General features: G+C 60.2%; 1 protein-coding gene across 34 annotated transcripts; it reads right to left on the bottom strand.

Moving 5' to 3' along the window:
- Positions 1-2,224: 2,224 nt before the first annotated feature.
- On the bottom strand, positions 2,225-26,440 carry PWWP3A (PWWP domain containing 3A, DNA repair factor). Of its 34 annotated transcripts, none has more exons than XM_070622270.1 (16): positions 26,093-26,407; positions 22,731-22,859; positions 22,028-22,113; positions 21,325-21,593; positions 20,828-20,898; positions 20,262-20,479; positions 18,447-19,226; positions 17,263-17,364; positions 14,903-14,973; positions 12,910-12,986; positions 12,120-12,180; positions 9,677-9,752; positions 9,197-9,247; positions 8,056-8,492; positions 6,339-6,427; positions 2,225-4,152 (listed from the first exon to the last, which is right to left on the bottom strand). In XM_070622270.1, the coding sequence occupies exons 6-16, from the start codon at positions 20,302-20,304 to the stop codon at positions 4,098-4,100; spliced, it is 1,842 nt and encodes a 613-aa protein (XP_070478371.1). In that variant the 5' UTR covers positions 20,305-20,479; positions 20,828-20,898; positions 21,325-21,593; positions 22,028-22,113; positions 22,731-22,859; positions 26,093-26,407; the 3' UTR covers positions 2,225-4,097. The 34 variants fall into 34 exon arrangements, 32 of the variants coding, with proteins under 32 accessions (XP_070478371.1, XP_070478384.1, XP_070478374.1 ...); XM_070622283.1 differs by lacking the exons at positions 20,262-20,479; positions 26,093-26,407 and adding exons at positions 20,163-20,261; positions 24,121-24,177; XM_070622273.1 differs by lacking the exon at positions 20,262-20,479 and having other exon boundaries at positions 2,225-4,334; positions 26,093-26,412.
- Between the last annotated feature and the right edge of the window lie 323 nt (positions 26,441-26,763).

Raw genomic sequence — 26,763 nt, 5'->3', positions numbered from 1 at the left:
ATTTAATTTTGACAATCCTGCCGGCCATCTGTTCTGCCCATTTTACATACGGGGAAACTGAGGCTCAAACAGGCAAACCCGGGCGAGCGACAGGGCTGGCCTCTGAGCGAGGACCGCCCCAGGTATTTACTGAATCCGCATCTGTGCTGGGGACCCGCTGCTGAGCAGGGCCGAGCCCCTGTTCTTGGGGAGCTCGGGTCCCTTGGGAACGAGAGGCACAGGATGTCACCCAGGCCGAGCCGACCGAGAAGGGGGGATGCACAGGAGAAACGAGCAGAGGAAAGGACGGGCATGCCTGATGGGAACCTGAAACTCTGGTGGATGCGCAAACCCTCTTTCCCCTTTAGTCGCCACAGCTGGCTAGCTGGTGGAGCCGGACTTTTTGTTTTAATTTAAGTCAACTTTGTATTTTAGAACAGTTTGATTCACAGAGAAGTCGAAGACGCAGCAGAGAGAATTCCCCAGTGCCCAGCGCCCAGCCTCCCGGACTGAGAACATCTCACTCTGGCGAAGGACTTTCGTCACCATTCGTGAAGCGGTGTGGATCCATGATGAGCTGGGGTCTGAGCTTTATGCAGGTTTCCTGTTCTCCCCTAACCCCCTTGCCCCCAGCTGAGCCTTAGATGATGTAGCCCTGCTGACATGTGACTGACTTTGGGCCGCCCAGCCAAGTGGCTCTTGGATTCCCAACTCACAGAAACCTGGGGAATGTTGTTTCCAACCGCTGGTGCTGGGGTCATTTGTTATGCAGCAATAGGTGACTAACTTGGGAGGGGCAATCGGCACATCGGGCTGAGTGACGGGATGGGGCAGAGATGGGAGGTGAGAGGCTGGTCCAGGAATCCGGGGCCTCGGGAACCAGGTGAGCAGAGGGCTCACCATGACTCCAGGGGCAGTGAGGGCCAGTGGGAGAGTAGGGGGCACGGGGAGGAGAGAGGGAGAGGAGGAAAAGGGAGGGGAGATGGGGGACGACGGAGAGGAGGGGCAACAGGAGAGAGGAGGAGGGAGATGAGAGAGAGGAGCAGAGAGGTGGGAGGAGGGACCAGGCCAGGCCTGCACAGGGACCCTGGGGCGGGAGGGGGACTGGCCGTTCCTCGGGCAGAGGCACTGGTCCGTGGTTTGAGATTCTTACCCGGTGCATTTTTTACATCAATTTTTTAGACAAATGACAGCCCTGAAGAGGGGCCAGCGTGTGCACTGAAACGGCCCGTTCCGGGAAGCGGTGACGTCGGCATGTGCTGCTGTCTCAGTCGCGGGGGGGGGGGGGGCTGGAGCGGCAGAAGCACCCGCAGGGGCTGGGGGGCTGGACGGGAGGAGGCTGGGCGGAGGGCTGGGCTGGGGAGCCGGGGGAGATGAGGAAGGCCAGGGTCGGGGGGCCCTGGGAGGGGAGATGGACGGGGCAGTGGGGAGGCCGCACAGAGGGGCTGCGGGTTTGAGACACCAGCTGGCAAAGGGCAAGGGAAGGGGCAGAGGATGTGGGCAGGAGTCTGGGGGGAGGCGGCAAGGGCCCGTGGGCTTGCAGACTAGGGCGCTCCTGGCATCGAGTCGGGGGGCCGGGCATGCAGCTCACCCCCCACAGCTCCCAGGACGGCCCCCCTGAGAACGACCCGGCCCGATGTCCGCAGTGCTTGGGGGACACAGGCTCCGCCGCCAGGAGAGAGGGGTGGGGGGATTGAGGCCGCCGCTGTGGAGAATGGGGTGCAGGAGGGCTGGGGCAGGGCAGAGGGCAGTGTTGTGCTGGGTGACGTCTGTCTTGGAAGCTTCAGAAGCAGGTGAGCTGGGCTGGCTCCCCCAGGGGGGCCTGGGCCACCTCTCAGGCCCTTCCAGAACCTTCCTCACTTGGCATCCTAGTCAGGTCAGCTGGCTCTGACTTCCCCGTCTACTGCCCAGCCACCAATTTGGAGCGTCAACAGACCGCCCCACAGTGGCCTTAGGACAATCACACTCAGAATCAACAAAAACCATGCCACAGCGAGAGCCCAGAGCACCTGCTGGGTGCAGGACCGGGATGCGGGACCAGGATGCGGGGCGGGGGCCTCGGGCGCTGCTGATCAGCCCCGGGTGTGACAGACAGAATTCTGCTCTGCTCAGGCGGAGGTGGGAACGGGACCGGGGGACCCCCTCGAGCTCCCAGGGATGGATCCTTCCGACAAGCAACATTTCGGGGATGGTGCAGCCCAAGAGGTGCAGACGACGTGTGGGGTTCAGAAAAGCAAAGCCAGGCTCCAAAACGACGTTTAATTCCAGTCTGAGTAGTTCAATTCCACCACCAAAGCTTAGGAACACGGGAAAGATCAGCAAAGGAACAGATATAAAAATACTTCACGATGACGGAATGTTCCCACGGGAACCTCGCAGGTGTTTCTAACCCACGGCCCCCGAGAACATCCCGAGTCTCTAAGGCGGAGGCTGTTCCCACTACCGACCGACTTCGAGGGTTGCTGTCGGAGGATTGCGTGGTCGGACTTTTCTGGAAGGAAGCGAGGCCCACTCTGGCGATGCTGGTAGGGCCGTCCTCCTCAGGGATGGGCCTCTGTCTGTGTCCAAGGGAGAGTGACCCAAGCAGGGCCAGCTGCCAACTGGATTGGTGCATCGAGGCTTCGGGCCACACGCCTGGGCCCCAGATGGGACACCCCGAGGGCCAACCCCGAGGGTCAGAGGCAGAACCACCAGGGCCAGGCATGCCTGGATTTCCTGTTCTTAGATTTGATCAAAGTCAGTGAAGATGAAGACCGCCGGGGGGTTCCAGGTGGCCTGACACCATCCCCAAAATGTCATGGTCTCTACCAGACCAGAGACGGCCTCTGCGGCTGCCTCCCGTTCAGACACCTGCCTCTCGGGGCATGCGCCTCTCCCCGCGTCCACGAGACCCTCATTCCACTCCCCTCTGAGCTGCTGCTGTCAGGCCCAGGGCCAGCAGGAGAGGGGGCCTCAGCCCTCCCCAAACGCAGCATTCCGGTCATTACGGTGGGGCCACCAACACAGCCAGGGGGTCACACGGGGCAGGGTCTCAAAATTAACTTCGCCAACGTTTATTTCCACACGTGGTCTCGCACTGGCTTAGAATAAATAATTCAGTGGCGTGCGGCTCTGACTTGAAAGAGAGTTTCCACGACCGCGTTTAAGGCCTGGCTGAGAAAACTGAGTCACAGACCTTCACACAGCTGACCCCAAAGGCCGGGCTGCTGAGCCAGGGACCCTCGGGCATCTCGGTGACTCACCAGCAGGGGACCTGCCTTTGTGCCTCGGGCAGGAATGCCAGCCTGGCTTCCCGACGACGACGGCCTCGTTTCTGCAAAAGCTGGGCCCAGGCGGCGAGCTCGTGTCCCGGACGCTGCGACTCCACAGCCTCGCCTCGCGCACGGTGACCTCGGCTGCCCCAGTGGGAGCGGTGGGCACGCGGGATGGTCACAGCAATCCTGGGAGGCGACTGAGACCACAGGGGTCGGCTGGGCGGTGACAACGCTCAGCCCCAGGACAGACGCAGCTGAGGAAGCTCCATGGGACGGGGCGTCCGTGGCGGCCGCTCGGCTGAGACTCACCCCCACGCAGGACGAGCAGGATGAGGCCCCCGGAGAGACCGCCGTCCGTCCTCCCGCGTGAGCAATCACAGGAATGCTGGAACGTGAGAGCGGCTTGTCTTCACATCCGTCTCTTACAAACACTGGTTTTCTTCAGAAACGCCTGGGGTGGGAGCTGCAAACCTGGGAACTATCCTGAGAAGAAACCACGCGAAGGAGGGGGAAAAAAATCCCGGAAAATTACAGCGATGCTTCTGGAGCTAGACATTCACGCCAGACTCTCCCTTAAATGTCCTGTTTAATATCAGATACAAGGTTTTTTAACACAAAATAGCAAATGTGTGCCTTATATTAAACTATACGATATGGTCACATGTAATGATACAAAATAAAATAAAATGGCACTTCTGTCCTTTTGAAAACCTCGGGGAACTATGTTCTCCCAAAAGAGCCGGGAAAAGAGCCGGCTCTCGGCGTGTTCACGAAACCGACTTTCCGGAGCCGTGGAAACGGGACCACGGATGCGAGGCCGGCAGCCCGGTCCCCGACACCCAGCACGGCGCGGCCCCTCCGGCGTCAGCTGCGCCGACTCCTCTCCTCCAGGAGCTGGTTATCGAATATCTGTTTTTCCCTTCGGGAGATAAAAGCGGATAACTTCATTTTAGTAATTAATCCGGGTTCAAAGGGCATGAAACAGGGGAGTTGGCGTTCGATAGGGACAGAGCTTCAGCCTGGGAGGAAGGACGGTCCTGGAGACGGACGGTGGGGATGGCTGCGCGACAGTGGGACCGTGCTTCATGCCTGGGCTGTGCACTGAAAAATGGTGACAACGGTCAATTTTATGTTACCGATATTTTACCACAATTGAAAAAATAATTTTTTTTTTTACAAAGGAATATGCAATATCAAACTGTCCTTAAGCGATTTGCCTGTCAAGAAAAAAAATTATCTTAACAATTCCTTGGTTCGCCACCCCTCTCAGGGCAGAGATGAGCAGGAAACATCGATCCTGAAGGTGACCCGGGAAGTAGCGGATGATCGGCGAGACACGGCGAGCGGCCGGCTCAAAAGAAGAAACACAGGGCCTGGTCCCTGTGGCCGACGTGGTTAAGTTCGCGCGCTCCGCTGCAGGCGGCCCAGGGTTTCGTTGGTTCGAATCCTGGGCGGGGACATGGCACTGCTCATCAGGCCACGCTGAGGCAGCGTCCCACATGCCACAACTAGAAGGACCCACAACGAAGAATATACAACTATGCACCGGGGGGGCTTTGGGGAGAAAAAGGAAAAAAATAAAATCTTAAAAAAAAAAAAAAAAGGGAAGAAGAAACACAGGTTGCCTTGAGAACGACCACGATGGAAGCAGCGCGAAGACGGCTTCCAGCACAACCACACGGCTGGGGCTTAAATAAAGCCGGGTTTGCGCACAACCACAGGAGGGACAAGAGGGACGAGAACCAGTGGCTCCCACCGTCGGGGCGAACAATCCCGCAATGGACCGACTGTGCGCCCAGAACCGGGGCCAAGGGCAGAAACGGCCGCCGCTCACTCATCACGTCACTCAGCCCACGACCCCCGGGGAATGAGCCGGTGGCCTGTGTGTCCACCCCAACCCGCTTCTCTGCCAGCCTCCCGAACGCGCTTTCTACGGGGCATCTGAGACGTTCACGGCCCGCGAGGCTGCGGAGGACTCGGAACGCTTTGTGACACCGGCAACTGGGAACGGCAGCTCCTTCAAAGGAAAACCACGAAGACGCAGAGACGCCGTCACCGGAGCAGAACGGGTGGCTGCTGGGACGGGACGGAGGAAAAGGCCAGCGAGAGCAAAGGTGGCCAGCTCCGACCTCAGCCTCCCGGGACCACCGTTCGCTGCGGGTCTAGCGAGGGCACCGGGGCTGAGCGCTGAGCTCCCGCACAGACGCGCCAGGCCTCTGCCTCCAGGGCCCCTTCGTGTCCCGTCAGCTCAGCTGCGTTAAACTCCTGCGTCCAGAGCCGAACGGACTCCCCCGCGGACAGACGGGTGTACAGGAGGCCTCCCGTCCACTGCACAGGTCGGCGGCCTCTGGCCCCCCGGGAAGCCGGGGGGGCCCACCCGGGAAGGATGCGGGCCTCCCGGGAGCCAGGAGTCTGTACTGTCAGGCGTCCCGGGACGGAGTGCCCGCTCGGCCTGGACGGAGACCCTGGCCCGTGACTCTAGTTGAGTCCTCAGCCTGTCAGTGCCACGCGGGCCCCGCCGTCCGCAGCGAGGCCTGGCAGTGCGCCCAGAGTCGGGATTAGGGGCTCCGGGGGCCAAAAACCCAACGGTGGCTAAACACACGGAAGTGAGGGAGACATCTTGATCACGGCATTCTTCCGACCAACTAGGAACCGTCAGGGCGACTGCGGCCGCTTAATCTGGCTGCATTTTCTCAAACAGCCACGGCGGTGGAGCGAGAGGGGGAAAAAGCAATGCAAACAGGAGCCCGTGCCAAAGAGATTAGGCACAGCAGGCCCGAGCACGCGTCCACCCGCCAGCCCCGGGCAGCTCCCGCAGGCTGGCCACGCGGGGCCTGGGCTGGCGTCCAGCTCTGCCCGCTGTGACCGGCTCGGGGACCCCGGGCCCACTGCCCAAACTGGCTGGAGGACAGGCACGCTCACTGCTGGCTGCTGCGGGTCTGCCTGGCGATTCCTGGCTAACGCACGTTCTCAAGTTCACACGATTCTTGTACCAAGCAGGCGTCTGGACCGGTGCATCGGGTCACGGCACCAGCGGGTGTGGAAATACAAGGCTTTGAAGAGAAACCGCAGAATGGTCTGGGAAGGTCGCCCCGAGCGGCTTACCGGTAGCTGAGCGAGGGTCCCTTTATGTACTTCTCCTCGGCCGTCTTGTAGTCCACTGCGTCCACGGCGGAAATCGCACAGATGATGGCCTGCAAGGGGCAGAGCGGGGAGCCGCGGTCAGTTCCACACGCATCGGCCTGCAGACACTTCCCCGTGTACGGCTCGAAAAACACCCACGGAATCCGAGAAATCCCTGCTCGTAGGCAAGTTTCTGAATCACGTCAGTAACGTCATCTTCGGGACTAGAGACAAGAGGTCATGTCACTAGGAGCAGAGAAGGAAAAGCGGAACCGCGACCAACTACTGCGGTGCGGAAACCTAAGTTTACTGTAAAAACACAAATAAGCAGAAGTACCATCGTGGTGATTTAAATACGCAATAGACGTCTAACATCAAGGAATCATCATTTGTTTTCTTAGATGGAATGATAGTATTGTGGTTACGTCAAAAAATATATATATTTTTTTTTTGAGGAATATTAGCCCTGAGCTAACTGCTGCCAATCCTCCTCTTTTTGCTGAGGAATCCTGGCCCTGAGCTCACATCCGTGCCCATCTTCCTCTACTTCATATGTGGGACGCCTACCACAGCACGGCTTGCCGAGCGGTGCCACGTCCGCAGCCGGGATCCGAACTGGCAAAGCCTGGGCTGCCAAAGCAGAACGTGCACACTTAACCACTGCGCCACCAGGCCAGCCCCCCAAAATATTTTCAGAGTCCTTATGGTTTACAGCAGGGTCCCCCTTGGCACTGTGACATCAGGTCACTCTCTGGGGGGCCGTCCTGGGTGCTCTGGGGGGTTGAGCAGCATCCACAGCCCCACCCTCTCGATGCCAGGAGCACCCCCAGTGTGACACCTGCAGATGTGCCCAGACGTGGCCCAGTGTCTCCTGGGGGCAGGACCACCTGTTCTAGAGAGAAACACTGAAGTATTTATGCATAAAAAATATTTGGGGGGCCGGCCCGGTGGCACAGTGGTTAAGTGCACATGTTCTGCTTCGGCGGCCCGGGGTTCGCCCGTTCAGATCCTGGGTGCGGACATGGCACCGCTTGGCACACCATGCTGTGGTAGGCATCCCACATATAAAGTAGAGGAGAATGGGCACACATGTGAGCTCAGGGCCAGTCTTCCTCAGCAAAAAGAGAAGGATTGGCAGCAGATGTTAGCTCAGGGCTAATCTTCCTCAAAAAAGAAAAAATATGTGAGTCCCCCCCACCCCAGAATAATCCAGGGGAGTGGACTGGAGGGACAAAGGGCATGAGGTCACTGTTCCAGCTGAGGAACAGGCACAGAAGGGATCACGATGCTGTTTTATTTTTGTACGTATTTGAAACCTAACACAATGATAAAGCTCACAGTTCTTGACCTTGACCATGTCCTTCCAGCGTGCGCACAGATGCCCGGCAGTTCCCGCTCTGAACTCCAAGACAACTGGAGGGGTCATGGTGGCTCCTCGCCCAACCCGAGCCCCAGCTGAAGCGCACTGACAAGGTGTGCACTCCCTTTCCCCAGTAACCTATATTCCGGAACGGGTCCCACGTGAGCACACGGGTGCAGCACGCAGCTCTCGTCCCCCCACGATGGCGAGGAGATTCAAACCCACAGGGTGGCTGGGCTCCACGCTCACCGACGTCCCAGCCCCAAGCCGCCCGGTTCCTGAGCCCTCACCGCAGATCCCCACCCTCGCTGCACAGAACCGCCCCGGCCGGCCACTCGCCTCGGGCAGGAGGACGTCCAGGATGAAGCGGATCCGGTCGCCGTTGATGCGCGCCAGCATCCTGCTGCCCGTCTCCTGGAAGAGCCCCTGCAGGTACTTCACCACCAGGTCCAGCTGCTCCTCGTCCTCCAGGTACGTCTCCATGCACGTCATGTACTGCCCCGAGTTCAGGAATGTCTGCAGCCACCTGGACGGCTTCCTGTCCCTCAGGATGGCCCGCAGGTGGCTCTCGGCGCCCCGCGCCTTCACGATGTACTCCACCAGCTTCTGGTTGGCACGGTCCCGGGCGGCCCGCGACCGGTCGGGCAGGACTTTCCTGCATGGCGGCCGCCTGCCCTGGGGGCTCCCTGCCGCAGGCTCCTCCTCGTGCCCTTTGCTCAGCTGAGGGAACCTGGTCCCCAGGACGTCCTGCTGGATGGACTTGCGGACGGGGTAACCTGAGGAGGAAGCCACGTCCATGGGACTGCTGGCCCGGCCAGTGGGCCCCTGCAGCCCCCTCACTCGCCGTGACGCCCTCAGCAATCACACGGAGTCTGGGGCTGTGGGGAGCAGGCCCCAGGCCCCCAGGATGCAGGCAGGGCGGGGTGCCCTGAGGTCCGAGATAAGCCCCTTGAGCAGGACGGCCCCGTTCCTACAGGGCCCTTCCTGATGGGATCCCTCCGCCCTCTCCCCGACTGTCCTGCAGCCACGTGTGAGCCGACGGGGCGGAGGACGGCCTCCACCCGGCCCGAGTCATCCCTGGCCACTCTGTGAGGACCAGAGGAGGAAGAGGGCACCGAGTGACTGTCGGCCAACCGAAGACAGGAGCCACACAGCAGGCAGATGGAAGGTGCCGCCACTCAGACGTGCCAGCGTCCAGGCGACAGTCTAAAGTCCTTGGTGCATGTCGCCGCTGGCACTGACGGGGGGCGTGTGGGTGCGGGACGTGGTCCCGGCTCCCATGGCAGGGGGAGGAGACCTGCGGGTGCCCGGTGGGCACTGGGGGCAGGTGGCACAGCCGGGGTTTGTGATCTGGGAACAGGCTCGGGCCATAGCACTGCTTCCCCCCACACAACTGCCCCTGAGCCTCAGACACAGAGGGCGGGGGCTCCTAAAGGACTAAAGGGTGGGTCACGCCTTAAAGAGGCGCCGGGGGACTTACTTATATCAGCTGCATAATATTCCAGGAAAGAGCCGGCGAAAGAACCGCAGCCTGCAGAGGGGCGGGGGAGAGCCGTGTTGACACGCAGGGGAGACGCCGGGAAGTTCCCGCGGGCTCAGTCCACGCCCAGGCAGACCCCTCCCCAGGGAGGGCAGGCGGGACGCGGAACAGCGGGTCAGCGCGGCCGCGGTCCCCAGGGCGTTTTTACTAACAACGCGACGGCTTATGGTTCTCAGCAGCCAGGCCCGGGCTGGCGGGAAACCACCCGAGTCACAGGGAACCCCGTCTCCTGCTTCTCCCCGCGCCCCGGCCTCCTCCCGGCACCCGCCCACCAGCCCGTCGGGGAGAAGGCAGCCCGGGCCAGCCCGATTGCCACCAGGAACGGGCCTGCGCTCTGCCCTAGGCCTCAGGGTCCTTAGAGGAGCCCCACGCTGTGTCCCCACCCGGCCCCTTGTCGGAGGGCCCGCAGGCCCCACGTACCAAGCCGGACCCTGTAGTCGGTGATCAGGGAGACGCACCAGCCGATGGCCTGGTCGAAGTCCTCCTTGGCTTCGCTCTGCAACGAGACACGGTCGGTGGGCGAGAGCGGGAGGCCGCCAGGCACACGGCCCACGTTCCCTCTGTGTCCCACGCCCCCTTGTCCACAAAGGGGACCTGGCAGATGCCCCCGTGGCCAGACCGGGAAACGCACGTTGAGGCCCCGGTCCGGGCCTGGGCTGAGAGAGCGGCAGACCCTACGCGGAGGAGGCCGGAAACACCCCGGAGGGCAGCCTCGGGGCCGCCACAGAAAGACAGCAACAGTCGTGTGCAAGAAACCCTTCGAGACACGTCTTCGTGCCTGTCACTTAGAAAGAGGCAGGGTCGGCCGGGAGGTGGGGACACTGGCCACTGGCAGCAGGACCCACCCGGCCTCCCGGTGCTCACCACAGGCCGAGAACAAGACCCTGGTGAGGACCCCTGAGCTGGAACCATGAGCTCCCGGGAACCAGAGGCCTGAGGGCAGAGTGACACCTGCTTCCTGCCTTACTGCCACCTTGGCAGGGCTCTCGTCCCACAGTCGCCACAGGCGTGGGACGGGAGCAGAGTGGGCAGCTCTGAGGGGGGCTCGGGGCCTCGGCCAGGCTCGCGGACCCGCACCGGGGACAGCAGCCTGCGGGGCCCGTCAGGGAAGGAGACACGTGGGGGCCCCGCAGATGCTGCAGACGTGACGGTCACACAAGGGCCGCCAAGGACGCAAGAGCCAGTCCATCCACGGGCCCAGCAGAGGCAGAACAGCCTCCTGGGAGGCAACGCCCATGCCCTCGGATGGACCAGCCCTCGGTCACCCCTCTGCATCCCACCTCGAGGGGGTGTCTGGACTGACTTTTCTCGGAGGACGGGAGGACGGCCAGGGGATCCCCGCCAGGCATCTGGATCATGTGAGACCCGCGCCCCATCTACTCGTGACCCAGGCCACATTACGCTAAATCACGTTCTTCACGTGTATAAGGCAAGCCGGCCTTGAGGCAGGAGTCCTGCTCGCCTTTCTGCCCAGCCCTCCGCTCTGGGGAAGCTACTGGATCCCCAAGAGGGCAAAGGGCACCGAGGAGAGTGAGGGTGATGCTCCCGGCCCCGGGAGGTTGGGCTGTCAGCTTCACGTGCTCGGGGGTCTGCACCTCGGGGTGCGTGGCAGCCTGTCCCAACGCCCACCAGCCCTCATCCAGAGCCAGCCCGCTGACCGGCATTCTGGCGGGGACCTGGCACCCGGCGCTGGTTGTGGGTTAGAAGTTGCCGTGAACAAGCTCAAGCAGACAAGATGGACGGGGCAGCGAGGCTCACGTCGTGGAGACACGCGTGGCTGAGGCTGGGGTCCAGTTCGGGTGCCAGCCCTGCCCACACCTGGAGCCCGTGGCTGGCTGCCCTCGGAGAAACAGCACAGCCGGTCAGCGGAAAGCTCCCCGGACGGCCTCCAGCCCCCAATCCCACTCACAGCGCAAGCAGACAGCTTCCCAGATGGGAAGGCAGCGCCGTGACACAGACCCGGGAGCCCCACTGACCGGCGTGGAAACTCCTACACCGGCTGGAGCCTGACGGGCCCTCCTGCCTGGCTGGGTGGGTCTGTTTTGAAAGGACCAGCTACTGGTGGCTGGCGCGCTCAGGGTATGACAAGCTGATTACAGAATCGGGGTCGACGGCCACTAAAGAGCACACAGGGTGCCAGCCCGGTGGTGCAGTAGTTAAGTGCACATGTTCTGCTTCAGCGGCCTGGGGTTCACCGGTTCAGATCCCGGGTGAGGACATGGCACCACTTGGCAAGCCATGCTGTGGCAGGCGTCCCACATAGAAAGTAGAGGAAGATAGGCATGGATGTTAGCTCAGGGCCAGTCTTCCTCAGCAAAAAGAGAAGGATTGGCAGCAGATGTTAGCTGAGGGCTAATCTTCCTCAGCAAAAAGAAAAAACAACAAAAGAGCACACAGATCCTCTGTGGGGTGCTGTGTGCCGTGACCTGGGAGCGTGCGCGGGCTCCCTGCACACCTGAGGCCCACCATGCTCGCAGCACCGGGCTGGGGTGGCGTCCCCGTTCCAAGGGGCCAGGGTCTGCCACGCCTGACCCGCGGGATGGCCACAGGACAATCGCCCTCGGGAGGAGCCGGAAGGAGCGGGCCTCGTGCCGGGCTCTCCGCCCCCTCATCCTGCGGCCCTGGGCAAACTGTCCTCCACGCTGAAGCCTCAGTTTCCTCACCTGTTAACCAGGGAGACGAGCCGGCAACCCCCAGGGTGGAGGTGACACCCCCAGTGCCGTGATCACAAGAGGAACAGCCGGAGCCAGCCCGGCAGACCTCTGCTGTCACTCCCACGGCCGCCACACGTGCCCACGAGCCGCGGTCCCACGGGCTGCGCGCAGGGCCCCGTTCCCAGAAGCACAGGGCCCGGTGCACCTACCAGGAGCGCGTGCTTCTCCTTACAGTCGAAGTGCTTCAGTCTCCTCAGGCACACGGTGATGCTGGACGGGGCAGAGCGGGCAGGCTCACGTCAGGGACGCCACCTCGTGGCCTACGCACAGGTCCCCTCTGACAAAACGAGGGGGCCCCGGCGCCTCTGACGGCACCCGTTCAGTATGGAAGGCGACTCTTGTCCCCAGCGGCCTGAGGAAGCCCCTTGGAGCCAGGCCCTGGAGGCAATGGGGACGTCTGGGAAGGCCCCCAGGGGGACGCGGCTGCAGCCGCCACTCAGGACAGGCAGACCCAGGGGCCTAGTCCTCGTGCCACACTCCGGGCCACCGGTGGGAGACAGAGGCAGCACCCAAGTGCCCGAGGCTCGGAGGAGACCAGTCCCGCACGCTGCCTCCCAGATGCGGGCGGCCGCATTTGAGCGCATTTTCATCCTGTGACTAAGGATCACGAGAGAGCGACCGGGCAGCCGGCCGAACGGCTACACTCGGGCAGACGCAGGTCACGGCCCGTGGCCCTGTGGTGACCACTTTGCTACAGTTTGTGGGAACAGGGGCCAGTCCGACGGGCATCTTGCTGGGCCGCCTTTTGAAGCCGGCAAATAAAATCTGGAAAACTGGACAGTTTGACCAGCTCCTTTAAACACCGCCTGTGTCTGGATTCCTCTTCCTGGGGCGGCTCCCAGGGGGCAGGTGGACCCTGCTCCCCGGCCCCTCCCACCCAGCACCCGGGGTAGGCCTGCGGCTGGGGTCATCCACGGGGAGCACAGAGACCGGCCTTACCCTTTCCCCTTTGGGTTCATGTTCCCTTCGATGAAAAGCACGCTGGCTTTCTTATCTCTCCGCCTGACGCTCTTGACCTGTTGGCCAATCCAAGAAAATAAAGCATCAACCACTGGGGGGAAGCTGTGGGGTTTAAGATTCTTTCCTGATGTCATCTTGTTGGGCGTTGCGCTGAGCAACTGGCGTGTGTGGCCGGGAACGCCGCCGGCTCGGGGCGACCGAGGCAGGGGACACAGTCAGACACTCAGACACCGCCGAGCTGTTCACGGCCCACCTGCAGCGGTTTCACAACCGAGCAGGATCAGGTTTGGTCTGGCGTTTTAAACCACGTGCCTACGGCTGCCTGCTGCCCCTTAACAAACCGTCCGGCCCCTCTCCCGGCTCCGCGGGCAGGGCCGTTCCCATTTTGCAGACGAGAGAGGCGAGCTCAGGACAGCCGGGACCAGCGAAGGCACACGGGCGCAACAGCGCACCCTCAAACTGCCCCCTTCCTTGGGCAGCCCCCCTTTAGACAGCGTCTCACGCGGCCAGGTTGGCCGCAGACTCTCTGACCCAGGAATCTGTCCCGCTGGTGACCTGTTGCCCAGCGGGGCCTCCAGGGAACCAGTGAGAACAAGGGGAGGGCTGCAAGGCCCGGGAAAGGGGGACACAGTCGCTGCCTGGGAGGCTAGAGCTGAGAGGAGCCTGAGGGGCCACAGTGAGCGACCAGGGCCCACACTAAACCCCAGGGCACCTCTCCCCTTGTCCAAGCACGCTTTCTTTTTTTGCTGTTGTTTTTTGTTTGTTGTTTATTTTTGAGGAAGATTAGCCCTGAGCTAACATCTGCTGCCAATCCTCCTCTTTTTGCTGAGGAAGACTGGCCCTGAGCTAACATCCGTGCCCATCTTCCTCCACTTTCTATGTGGGACGCCTGCCACAGCATGGCTTGCCAAGCGGTGCCATGTCTACACCCAGGATCCAAACCGGCGAACCCCGGGCTGCCGAAGTGGAACATGCACACTTAACCACTGCGCCACCGGGCCCACCCTAAGCGCGTGTTTTACTAGTAAACGCGCACAGACTTCCATTCCATCCCCCCTGACCCGGGCCAGCGGGTGCGAGCAGGCCGCGCTGGCTCGAGGAGAGCAGACCCTCGAGATGACAAAGCTCCTGGGTGGCCGCAAACACCTTTCGGGTTTACATGCTACCGTCTCTCGCTAAAAGCAAACAATTGTGGCTGAAAGTGCAGAGCCCTGTCTCTGCCAGGGTCTGGGGGGCAGGCGGGGACACACAAATGGGGGCCATGAGGAGCAGGGATGGAGTCTCTGCCTAAAATATAAATCGACGGTTTGCACCGTCCAGGTGACGAGAGAGCAGAACCAAGAATTCAGCCGCATTTAAGCTCACCTACCACACCGGGACCTGGGACAGACTCTCAAATACCCGTTTCTGCATGTACACCTGGGCCCTACCCTAGAATCTGAGGAATTAAAAAGCTCCAACAGGAGCTGCCCAGTGGCGTACTGGCCAGGTTTGCGCACTCCGCTTTGGTGGCCCAGGGTTCACGGTTCAGATCCCCAGCATGGACCTAAGCACCGCCCATCGAGCCACGCTGTGGCAGCTCCCCAGACACAAAATAGAGGAAGACTGGCACAGATGTTAGCACAGGGCCAATCTTCCTCACCAAAGGCAAAAAAATCAATAGGGTGAAAAGTCTGAAATGCACAATATTTAAAATGAGCAAATTACAAGGCCTTTTGTTCAGGTGGGTTTTTCTGAGCCTGCTTGGTAAAGATTTGACCTATGAACCTTACACTCATGGATGCCAAAATGACTGAACTCCCTTTATTCAGGCAAATGTGTGTCCAGACATGCCGCCGCTAAGCCCACCGCTTTTTCCAGTAATAACAACGTAGGGAGAGCGCCGGCCCGGTCCAAGAGCGGAGAACTGGGGACGAGCGGGGAGACCCACGGGATCCGACTGACCACGCTTAGAAGGAGGAGTTGTTCTTACCACTGCCGGCCAGAAGGGGTATTTTTGGTATTTAAGCCAGACTAGCATTCCTACTTCAAACGAGCGTGGTTCTAGAATTAGAGAGAGAAAAACAGAAAGAACAGATACATCAGATCCACATCAGCGCCCAGTGCAACAGCTTGAGAACACGATCACCGTGATACTGTCTTTTTCTTTTCTTTTTTTTTTTTGAGGAAGACTGGCCCTGAGCTAACATCCATGCCCATCTTCCTCTACTTTATACGTGGGACGCCTACCACAGCATGGCTTGCCAAGTGGTGCCATGTACGCACTCGGGATCTGAACCAGTGAACCCCGGGGCCGCCAAAGTGGAATGTGTGAACTTAACCACTGCACCACCGGGCCGGCCCTGCGAGACTGTTTACACCTGATGTTAACCTAATTCCCTTAAAGGCCACGAGGAATCTGCAAGGTCGGTTCCCAGCCGGAACCCCAGTGCTGATGACGAGCCGCTGAGCGGCGGGGAGCAAGGCACCGCGCCTTCTCAGCGGGGACAATGTGGTGACACGAGGGGAAGCTGGCAGGTGGGGACTCTACCACCTCTGTGCCTTCTCTGGAAATCTCCGATTATTCCAAAATAAAACATTTCTTAGAAAATGTGGGGCAAAACCAGAAAGGAGACCATGCCACACAACCAAGAGCCGACGGGAGAGCCTAATTGCTAAGGGGCTCCCCTGTCCGAGCGAGCAGGGTCTTAAGAGAGAAAAAAGGCAATTATCGACATGATCAACAGACAACTGCAAAATGGTGTCCGAAGAAAACGTAACTATTTTCAACCAAAAAAACTCCAAAATGAGTAAATAACTGAAATGTTAAAAAATCAGGTAACAAAAACTGCTGGAAAGCAGAGGCCGTTCTTCCCCACACAGAGCCGAGATCCTCTGGTCCTGACGCCCTGCGGAAGAAAGGGGCAGCTGCGGAGGGCGACATCTAACAACTCAGAGGTCCACGGGGTGAAAGACGGGACCACTCAAGGAGGGCTGTCACCCCAGAGGCACCGACGGGGTCCCATGAGGACAATGGGCCACAGCCCCGACAGCCAGCTCAGGGCCCAGCCGGGAAACAGCAGACAGACGTCCAGGCTGATGGGGACAGGCAAAACCAAATGGAACCAAAAAACGGGAAAAGAGGAAACGCCCAGGTTTTTCTGGGCTGTGGTGACCTGACCCCGGCTGGTGGTGGCAAAATCAGAAATGCCCTTTTGGAAGAAGGCACGGTGCCCCTCCTCTGTGGCCCGGTAAGCTCCCTCTGGGGAGCCGACCCTACAGAGTTATTTCCCAGAAGCACACGCCAGGTGCAGTGTAGCCCCCCAGGCGTGGAACAATCTAGATACTCAATGCCTGGGGGAGGGCTCAGTATGCGATCACCCGCCCCTCCTAGTAAATAGTAACTAGTAGCCACTAAGAATCATCAGAAAACTATGCAAAAGTGTAAAAAGGTCTGAGTTATCATTAACTTCAAAAAATGAAAATGCAACCTGCAAGGACACCGCTACAGCAAGAGAAACACACTCAGCATCTTGGAGGAGGAGCGAGCTGTGGACCGAGAGCGTGTGCGCGTGGCATGGGGGGCCCCACACGCTGCACCCAGGTCGGCTTCCTGGACCTGCAGGATGTTGCTGTCGGGGAGGCTGAGGGAGAGGCCGCCCAGACTTCTCTGCACTGTTTTTGCAACATCCTGTGAATCTATCATCATTTCAAAATAAAAAGCTTTAAAAAAAAAAAAAGACTCGACTATGTCGGATGAAAGGTGAAGGGGCGAGTTGAAAGACGTAACTGGTTCTGAGTCCCTCGCTTCAGGAAGAAACTGACTTTCTGTTGGTTGCTGGTTCGGCATCTGCGGGTCTCTGTTCCTGATCCTTCTCCACAGACGTCAGCGGCTCTTACATACGTGTCTTGCTCTGGTGCAGACGGTACGTGGCGGGAGAGGGGGCGGGCTCCCTCGGGTTGTAGATCCCGCCTGTCTGGACCGACTTGCAAAGGCCAGTGAGGCTGCGGCAGGCCCCAGCACCGGGCCACACCCAAACGATGGCGACAGCACCCGTCTGTGCCCCTCGCCGTCCTGCGTTCCCACCAAGGGACAGGAGGACAAATGGAGGGAGGGAGCGGTGTGCTTACAGGGAGGGCAGGGCCGTCTCTTCCCGGGGAAAGCCCTCTTCCCTTTGTGAGGTCGTTCTTAAGACAGAGGACCAAAACCACGGCACTTTCTAAGGCCTCGGCTCAGCAGGAGAAAAATCAAACAGCAAGAGGCCTTTAGCTGAGATGCCAGCAATGGTCTCGGAACGCCGGCACCAGTTCCTTCCACGCCTGAGCGCACCCTGGGTCCCCCTCGCGTCTTACCGTGGTAGAGGAGGATTCTCGGGGGCTCCTCGTCTTCCTCATCTTCCTCCAGGATGGAATTAACGGAATTAAACTGCACGGACTCTTCAGAGGATGGACGGTCTGCCAATAACGTCAGATTACACTTTCACTGTCATCGCCTGGGTGACTCGTGCCGAGAAAAACATTTCGTGATACGTGACCATCAACAAGGAGGAAAGATCTGTGCTACACAGACTTTCACAGTGCCACGTTCAATAGGGCGTGCGTGCTTCGCTTAAAGTGCATTTAACAGAAAAATGAAAGAGAGAGAAAGAGAGAGAGTGCCTTTCACGTCGTACGTGGAAGGCGAGCGTGAGGGGCAGCAACCTGGCACAGGGAGCGGACCGGACTCTGAGTGGGGACTCCTTTCGTGTGGCTTATTCCCTCACAGACCGAAGCGCTCAGTAGAGACAGGGAGCGGGCTGCAACTACGGGGCAAGGCCATGGAGCCGCCACCTTCTCTTCAGAAAATGGCGAGGAAGGGGGTGCGGATGGGTGCCCGGCAGGCTCCCACAGCGCTGGGGGGTGGCCCCCCGGAAGGAGAAAGGCAGAGACCGATGTGGGAAGTGAGGGGCGAGGGCATCCGGACACACCTAACCATGCAGACATTACAACTTCTGAATCAGCCTTTCAAACACGAGGGGGATGCCACAGTGTTAGGACGGGAGAAATCACAGCGCGTGGCCGCAGCCACACACAAACATGTCTACGCCGCGAGTCTCACTGAGTTGGGAGCCTTTTAAGTGAGTTAATCACTTTTGAGATTCCTGCCAATTTAACGGCAGTGCATGCTAGCTTCTGCGACACTTAAGAATAAAGGCGTTAATCCCGGGGGAGCAGAGGAAAGCAGCATCAGGGCCGCCTTGATTCCCATCGCCAGCCAGGGCTCCACGGCGCTCCGCCACGGGCCCCCCCGCTCCGTCCCCGCCCGCCCTTTGCTTCAAAACAGAAATAAAGACACAGAGACACTCGGGAGCAGTTGAGGTAATTACAGCCCAGGGGGAGAGAGGCGAGGAGGAATGAGGAACTCTCTGCGCTGGGTCTCCTTTGGTAACGATCTCATTAAGATCTGGTTAAAAACACTCGCGGGCCTGGCTCCAAATCTGGCCGCGGGAGGACCCAAGCCACCCTCTCCGGCTCCCACTCCACCCACGAACGTTTACCTTCCTCCAGGGGCTGAAGACTCCCGGCTTCCTCTGTGGGGACCCGGGGCGGCGGCAGGCCGGGCTTGGCGGTGCTGCGCAGAGTCATGCATCCCCTTGGCCCTGGCCGCTGGCTGCCATCTGGACACTGCTGCCTGGAGGGGCAGCCTCGGGCCTGCGGGCACCCCGGGGCCAGCAGCAGAGCGGGGCCGCCAGCAGGCAGAGCTGGGTCTCGCCCTTCAGCCCCCGGACCCTCCTCCTTGACCCGCGAGGGCGAGCACGGGGCTGCCCTGGCCTCGCTCTCTCTTTCAGGATCCCCCTCTGGGAGTGAAGGTGCATTCTGACATGGGCTGTGTGCCGAATTTCTTCCCCTTTTCCTCGGGGTCATGGGATCTCCCCGGCGTATTCTTGATCCACGCCCGTCCTGAGAACCACCTCCGGCTGAGGAGGCGGCCGGGGCTCGTGGGCTTTCACTTTTCCCAAGCCCCTTCTTGGGATCCACTTGGCACTTGGGGTCCTCTTCATGAGCGGGCGAACCTGACAGCCTCTGGCATCCACGTTCCCTCCTGTGGGGTCCGAAACTGCCCGACATGCCTTTGTGGAGAAGAGAGGAAGGGCTGGGGTCACAGAGCGAGGAGACCAGTTCCGTGGGCTTCTCTCTTGGAGACACAGTTCTTGCTTCCCTCGAAGAGCTTTCTCGATGACAACTTGTTCTCTCGTTCAAAACATCCAGAGCCACTCGCAGTGACCGTCGGTAGGCCAGCTCCTCCAATGCTTCAGCGGGCACCTCGTGCTGGGAGGCTGGAGGATGGAAGACAGACAAAGCCTGGTGACATCCAGGGACCCGGGCACCGCTGGCCATCTACTTTAGATCGCTAGCTTTCATCCCGAAAGGGAGGACTAACACTTATCACTTACATCTTCCCAAGAGGAAAGACAAGGTTACAAAACAGCTGTTGGTTCAGGGCTGTGGGGCTCCCGTTTTTTTCAAAAAAAAAAAAAAAAAAAAAAACTGACCGACCCCAACCTGATTGGGTTCAACCCAAATTCCTCCAGGTTTCAAAACAATACCGCCCGCATAATGCATTCAGATGTTTCGCAAATCCTCTCCCGGCCTCACAATTTCAAATTCAATCAGGGTCAATAAAAACCCATGCCAACGAAATAAAGGACTCTGCCGGCAATGTATTCCGGGCTGGGGGTGGGGGGTGAGGAACAGCCGATGAAAAGGACTCATTGTGGGCTGGTACGTTTTCCATACTTCTTTGCAAGGGCATTTCAAAGCCAGAGAAGAGCATCACGGGCCTGGAGGTTTCAGCCTGACGCCCCACCCCCCCACACACACCAACCCCCCAGCCCCCGACACACAGATATGGCGCCGTTTATTTGAACAAGATGATGGATGCAATATCACAACTCAGCGGGCACAATACCTCAATCAGCACAGTTATTTTCCCCTGTTTAATATTAAAGGCACCCACAGAGAATTGGCCCCACCGACGCGATCTGAGCGAACAATGACGATGGCGTCCAAGGGGTGACGGTCGACACCACCTAGGGTACACGCACGGGCGGCCCCTGCTTCGAACAATGGCTGTTTTCCCAAAGACCTAAGAAAATAGGCCCTATTTTATGAACGCCATCGGAAGGAACTCTGGCCGATCTTTTCACGAGACCAACGGTTCTTTGCTTGTGGGAGAAGCACTCCCACTTTGAGGAGAGAAAAGGCATTTTTACTTTGGGGCTTGCAGATCTGCGACTGGGCAAGCAGGCGACTGCCGTCTCCTAGTGCTGTGTGCGTGCGTGATCGGGCCCCCAGCGCTCAAGGTCTCTCACCTATGAAATGCAAAGGCGGGGGGACGGGGTCACAGAGGTCCATTTCCGACCGGCCTCACCCCCACCGACGACAGTCCCGCAGACAATGGGTGGCCAGCAAGGCTGCCGCCGGTCACACGGTTCTTTCTCCCCGGGGCTCAGCTATGGAATTTAAATACGAGACCAACGGCTTCTCAAACCTTGGGCAGAGACCAGGCCAGCAACCGTTCACAGTCTTACTAGGGGATGAGCGGAAAAACAAAAAGGAAAAGTCTTTCTCCCTCTCCTCGGGGTGTCTTGTGCACCCTGGAGGCCACGGACGGGGGTGACCAGCAGACCTCAACGCTCACCGCTGGCCATTCTGGGAGTCAAGAACGGGATGGGTTCTAGGAGCAAATTCTAGAAAGGTTTAAGGATGTAGATCCACTTTCTTCCCCCTCCTTCAGCTCAGGGAATTCACGTCCCCTTGTACGAAGGGAAGAACGACGAGCAGGGTCAATCTTTACCTGGAGAGCCGAGCCTCACCTCTTCCCAAACCGTCTCTTACTCTGTTAAAACCTGATGGTGCCTCAGAAACACACTCTTACCTAATGAGCTGGCGATGTCTTCAATGTGAAACTTCTTCAGGATCTTGACTCGCGTGCTTTTCACCCGAATTCTGCAGGGACAAAACGACCGTTACACGCCACCAGCCAAGGCCACGGAGACATTTTCAAACATGTTTTTCTTTAGATGACAAAAGAATCAGATTCGTTTTCTTCCTTCTCAACCTCCCACTTAAACCAGAAGTCACAGCCAACTAGGAATTCATGTGCCTGAGGTGAGAGGCAGCAAGGACCCTGGTGAATGGGATTTTTTTTTTCTTTTTCTCTTTTAAGACAGAAAAGGTTGGCCGGATTTAAGAGCAAAAAACGAATTCAAATTGTGACTTTTACGAGACACATCCCACTTTCAACTGCACAAATGACTGCTTTGTTAGATTTTCAGAGTGGATGATAATGTCACTAAAAGCTGTTTACAGCCCAGCAGGTGTGTTTTGGTTTAAAAGGATCGGCTTCCCTTTTAAACTCGAGTATTCAATTACCTCGCCAGCCGCGGGGAGAGTGTGAGCTGGGGACTAAGCGAGCTCAGGAGGCAGCTCTGAAGAGCAGGGCGGGCGCCCGGGGAACCTGCGGCTGGAGCTGAGTGCGTTTGAGGGTCTGTTTAGAATTGGGAATTCTCCCACTGCACGTCCCGAGACCATCAGCATACACGATCCGGGCATTTTAATCCTTCTAGATGATCTGATGTCCGTCCACCACCGGACAATCGAGAGCAGAGCAGCAATGCGCTGCCCCAGAGTCGCGTGTTTGCCTTTTGAAAGCCAAACCATAGTTTATTAGACTGACAGGCTCAAACATTAAATATTTCCAAACTGATAGGCCTGTCACACAAGTTTCTGAAAAAAAAAAAAAGACGCACTGATAAAGCTGTGGCAAGGAAATATCCCTATGTGAACCCCAATGGGAGTTTACCTTGTGTGTAAATTATATTCGTTCCATTTTTGTACCGATCTCTCTGGAGATCACACAGAATGCCTCGTACAAATCTTTGATTTCCAAATTCACATAAAATAAAGTCAGCTGTTTTCCTCTTCCAGCGATTACATGCACTGTTACAATAACTAAAGAGTGAATAAGCCCCTAAGAGTGGACTGCATCTTTTTTGGGGGGGGGGGTTGGGGGTGCGGTATCAGAAATCCCATACAGAAAAATAGAGATCCATATCGCAAAAACACAACACTTAACTTTTTGTCTAGGGAGATTATTTCAACATTTAGAAAAAATTCCTTCTTTCTCTTATTTTTTGTTGAAGCCTCGGGTCTGGCCAAAACCTATGTTTAAAAAGAAAAAAAAAAAAAAAAAGATCCTTTTATTAAGATACAACAAACAGCTGACACAAAGTAAGCAGCAGCGGCAACATAATGACACAAATGTAGCAGCTCATTGATAAAGTTTCCAACCACAGGACTTGAGAGGTAGTCAGTCTGTCTAACCCCTGCTATTTGCAGGTGGGGAAACTGAGGCACAAGAGGTGAGTGGCAGACCCACAGGGGGACCCGGGTTGTGCCTCGCGGCTCGGCCTTCTTGCTACCCCGCCGCTTGCTGGAAAGTCTCCCCCGACAGGCTCGCACTATTTATTTACCATCACAGGGCTCCTTGCCAGAGTTCCTGGAGTCGCAGCCTTACATGCCTTTTTATAGCTGACTGGGAATCTTTTTTTTTTTTCCCCAGTGTGAAAAAAAAGACACTTCTGGAAGCGTAACCTTGTAAGCACTCGACCAAAACCCCAATAAACGGGGAACGAGAATCGGTGCCAACAGATCCGGACACTGACTGTTCAGGCTCAATTATTTCACCGGAGCGACGCCTAGGTACCTCCTGATAAAGATTTTACTTGTCACCCGAAAGTCCTTTCTAATTCCTGAAATTATAGAATAATGGCTGTCACCTTCGCGGGCCATAATCGCTTTTTCCATCTGCAGAGGACATACTTGGCATCCGTCATGATTTACACTCATGTGGCAAGAGGGGACGATTTGGCACAAACAAAGTACTCGAAGGTCTGGCGCGTGGTGCCCTGCAACGACATTTGCACGGCGGCTGAGAGCACCGTCTGCTGGCGTGGAGCGCAGACACAGCCGGCGAGGCGGGAGGTGAGCCGGAGGTGAGCGGGCTCGGCCGGCTGAGGAGCCAGGCCAACTCCGTCACCTCGCGCCGATGCTCAAGGCCAAAAGGGAACCACGGGCCGTGGGGCCTCGGGAGGCGCCTGGGTTTTTGTCATAAGTAAGATACAGCCACGTGCCTTCCCAAAGGTTCTGCCTAGATGATTTTTAAAAGGCTCCCGAATAAATCGTCTCCGTGCTGAGGGCCTGCCTCCCGCCTCGGCACGAGAGGCATTTGAAACCACGGGCGCTTACGGAGGGAGCAGTCGACCCCGTGCAGAGACATGAGACCGAGGACAGGACGCCGGCTGCTCTCTCATCCGCGTGGCCCGGAAAGGCCGGGCCAGCTGCAGAGCGACCGTCCCCACGGCGACGGGGAGGACAGGCGGGCTGTCAGCAGGAACCCAGAGGAGGTGGAGGGGTTCCATTGTGCAAAGGGGGTCCACCACAGCAGCTCAGGGGGGTTCAGTCGCAGAGCAGGGGGTTCAGGCAGCAGAGTGGGGGTTCACGCAGCAGAGTGGGGGTTCAGGCAGCAGAGAGGGGGGTGCAGGCAGCAGAGGGGGTGCAGGCAGCAAAGAGGGGGTGCAGACAGAAGAGGGGGTTCAGGCAGTAGAGAGGGGGTTCCGGCAGCAGAGAGGGGATGCAGGCAGAAGAGGGGGTGCAGGCAGCAGAGAGGGGGTGCAGGAACTAAAGGAGGGGCTGCAGGCAGCAAAGAGGGGGTGCAGACAGAAGAAGGGGTTCAGGCAGTAGAGAGGGAGTTCTGGCAGCAGAGAGGGGGTGCAGGCAGTAAAGGAGGGCGTGCAAGCAGCAGAGAGGGGGTTCAATCAGCTGAGATGGGGTGCAGGCAGCAGAAGAGGGGGTGCAGGCAGCAGAGGGGGGGTGCAGGCAGCAGAGGGGGGGTGCAGGCCGCAGAGACCGAGCTCCGGCCCAGAGGCGGGGCTCCCTCCAGCGCCCCGGCGGCGCCTCTCCCGGGGTCCGCCCCTCCCCCGCCCGCCGCCGCCGCAACCCCGGCCTGGCCGACGCGAGGGGCGCAGCCCGCCGGGCTCACCGGGCGCCCGGCCTCCAGGCGCGGCGTCCCCGAGCCCGGCGCGGAGGGCGAGGAGGCCGCGGCAGCCCAACGGCGGCCACACCCGCGCGGCCCCAGCCGCCCGCGCCCGCGCCCGCGCTCGCGCTCACCGCCTCCACCACCAACGCCGCCGCCGCCGCCGCCGCCGCCGCCGCTCCCCGCGGGCCGGGGGCGGGGCCAGCCTCTCAGCGCCGCCAGGCCCCGCCCCTGCCGCCAACCAATGGGCTCCCGCGCCCGCACCGAGGCTCCGCCCCTTCCGCCCGGCCGCGCGCTAGGCCGACTGACTGACGGGCGGGCGCAAGGCGGGCGGGCGCAGACTGTCTGACTTACTGACTGGGGCGGGCGGGCGGGCGGGCGCAGACTGACTGACTGACCGACGGGCGAGCGGGCGGGCGCAGACTGTCTGACTTACTGACTGGCGGGCGGGCGGGCGGGCGCAGACTGACTGACTGACCGACGGGCGAGCGGGCGGGCGCAGACTGACTGACTTACGACTGAAGGGCGGGCGGGCAGGCAGGCGCAGACTGACGGGCGGACTGATGGGCGGGCGCAGACTGACTGACTGACCGACGGGCGGGCGAGCGGGCGCAACTTGGCGCCGACTGACGGGCCGACTGACGGGCGGGCGGGCGCAGACTAACTGACTGACTGACTGACTGGCTGGCGGGCGGACCTGAGACGGGTGGGCACAGACTGACGGACGGACTGACTGCTGGCCTGACGGCGGGCTGCGCGCGCCCTCGAGGCACCCGGCCCAGCTCCCCGCACCCCCGCCTTCCGGCGCCCTCTGCCTCCTGCCTCCCCCTCTAGTCGGACCCGCGCGGCCTGGCGAGGACGCCGAGAGAACCTTCGAGAGCCTTCCAGAACCTTCGAGATTCCCGCGGTGCCCGTGAGGGAGGCGCTTCCGGCCGAGGGCCGGCCAAGCTTGAGGCGCGGAGTGGCGGCGTGTGCCCTCCCGGGCGGACGGTCCCCTGGCCTCGCTTCTTTGCGTAGTCGTCACTGTGACGTCCCTTTTGCCCGACGCGGGGCCACGCACCACCCACTTGCTTTCCGGCGCGCCTCCGTCACCTCAGATGTGCGAGTGGCGCCCCGGGGTCCCTGGTGTCCCCAGGCCGTGCGGCCCCCTGCTCCCGGGGTGGACTGTGACCGCTGGCCTGACAGGGGGAGGCCGTGCTGGGGGAGGACAGGCACCCCGGGGTGCGCCCCCGTTGTCACCTCGCTGTGGTTCACGTCCGGGAGCCGTCTCGCTGCCCGTGTCGCCGTCTCACGTTAACCAGGACGACCGCGAGCGTCCTCCGCTCTGGTGCCCGGCAGGGTGGCTGGGGGTGGCCGGGCTGCTGGGGTATGACTGGTGTCCTCTGACCTGTGACTGGCGCCCCGTCAGGTGCCGCGAGAGCAGCTCTGCCACCGGCCCGCAGCATCCAGCACCGGCTTCGTGTCAAGGGACAGAGGTGACCATGCACTGTCTGTCTGGTGGGAGCCGTCGGGCCCCTCGGTGTCCGGCAGTGGAGGCGCGGTGGCCACACGAGGACAGAGCCACGTCACTGCGCGTCCGAGTCCGGAGAGAAGCGTTTCTGGTGCGTTTCCAGCAGAGGGGCAGATTTTTTTTTTTTTGCTGAGGAAGACTGGCCCCGAATGCGGCGTGCTGCCTGCGTGTTGGTGTGTGAGGCGCCGCCACAGCATGGCTGTCGGGCGGGGAAGGCCCAACCCGTGAACCTGGGCCACCAACACGGAGCGTGGACCTCACGGCTCGGCTGCGGCCCCGGAGGCAGCTTCTCGGGCCACGTGCGTCTCGGTGACCTGGGACGCCTGTCCATCCTCCGGGCGGGCCTGTGAGTGACCGTGGGGACAGCCAGGTGTGCGCGGAGGCGACAGCCATGGGAGCACGCCGTGACCGTGCGCTCTGTGCCCGCCGCAGCCCCGAGCAGGCGGTGTGACAGTTGGCCGCGGTGTTCCCGCTGTCCCCGCACGACGGGGCCCCACCGAGCCTGTCGGCGCAGCCAGCTCGGCCTGCGGGTCTGGGCCCCGAGCCGCTCTCGCCCCGCGGCCTCTGCACGCGCCCCCGGCCCCCGGAGAGCCAACCTGGCACTCGACCTGTCACATGGCACTCAGGCTCCGAGGGCACGGCGGGGACACTGCCAGGCCTCCTTCCCGCCACGTCTCCTGCTGAGGGTGGGCCACGAGCCAGCTCAGACGGAGGGAGAGGCTTCGCCCAGCAGACGGGGCTCGCGGACCACGGCCTCTTACGGACGAGGGGACCGAGGCGGAGGGCGGCCAGGCCCCTGGTCCAGGGCACAGCGGGGACGGGAAACCGAGTCCCGCTCCAGAGCCCGGACCCGTCAGCGAGCCCAGGTTCCAACAGAGCCGACTCGGGTGCGGTGTGGCTGGCGTGGGAGTGCCCTGTGGCGCTGTGACCGAGAACGGCAAGCTGGTGGCTCCGGAACACAGCTGTTTATGAGCTCACGGTTCTGCAGAATCTGCGACCTCGCGTGGGCGGGGCTGTGCCCTCCCGGGGCCCTGGCGATCCTGGGCTCAGGGACACGTCCTCCCGTCTCCACCTCGGCCTTCACGTGGCCTGCCTTCTCCTCCGTGGCCGTGTGTCTCCGCTTCCTGCAGGGACGCCCGTCACCGCATGAGGGCCGTCCCACTCCAGCTCAACCGCGCCTCCGCTGAGGACGTCCGCAGAGACCCTGCTTCCAGCGAGGTCCCCGTCTGACGTTCCGAGTGGACGTGAATTGTGGGGCGCCGTTCAG

The sequence above is a fragment of the Equus przewalskii genome, chromosome 6 (genome assembly GCF_037783145.1).
Source record: "Equus przewalskii isolate Varuska chromosome 6, EquPr2, whole genome shotgun sequence".
Classification (NCBI taxonomy): Eukaryota; Metazoa; Chordata; class Mammalia; order Perissodactyla; family Equidae; genus Equus; species Equus przewalskii.
The sequence above is the reverse complement of the archived record's forward strand: the minus strand, read 5'-3'. Positions and strand labels throughout refer to the sequence as shown.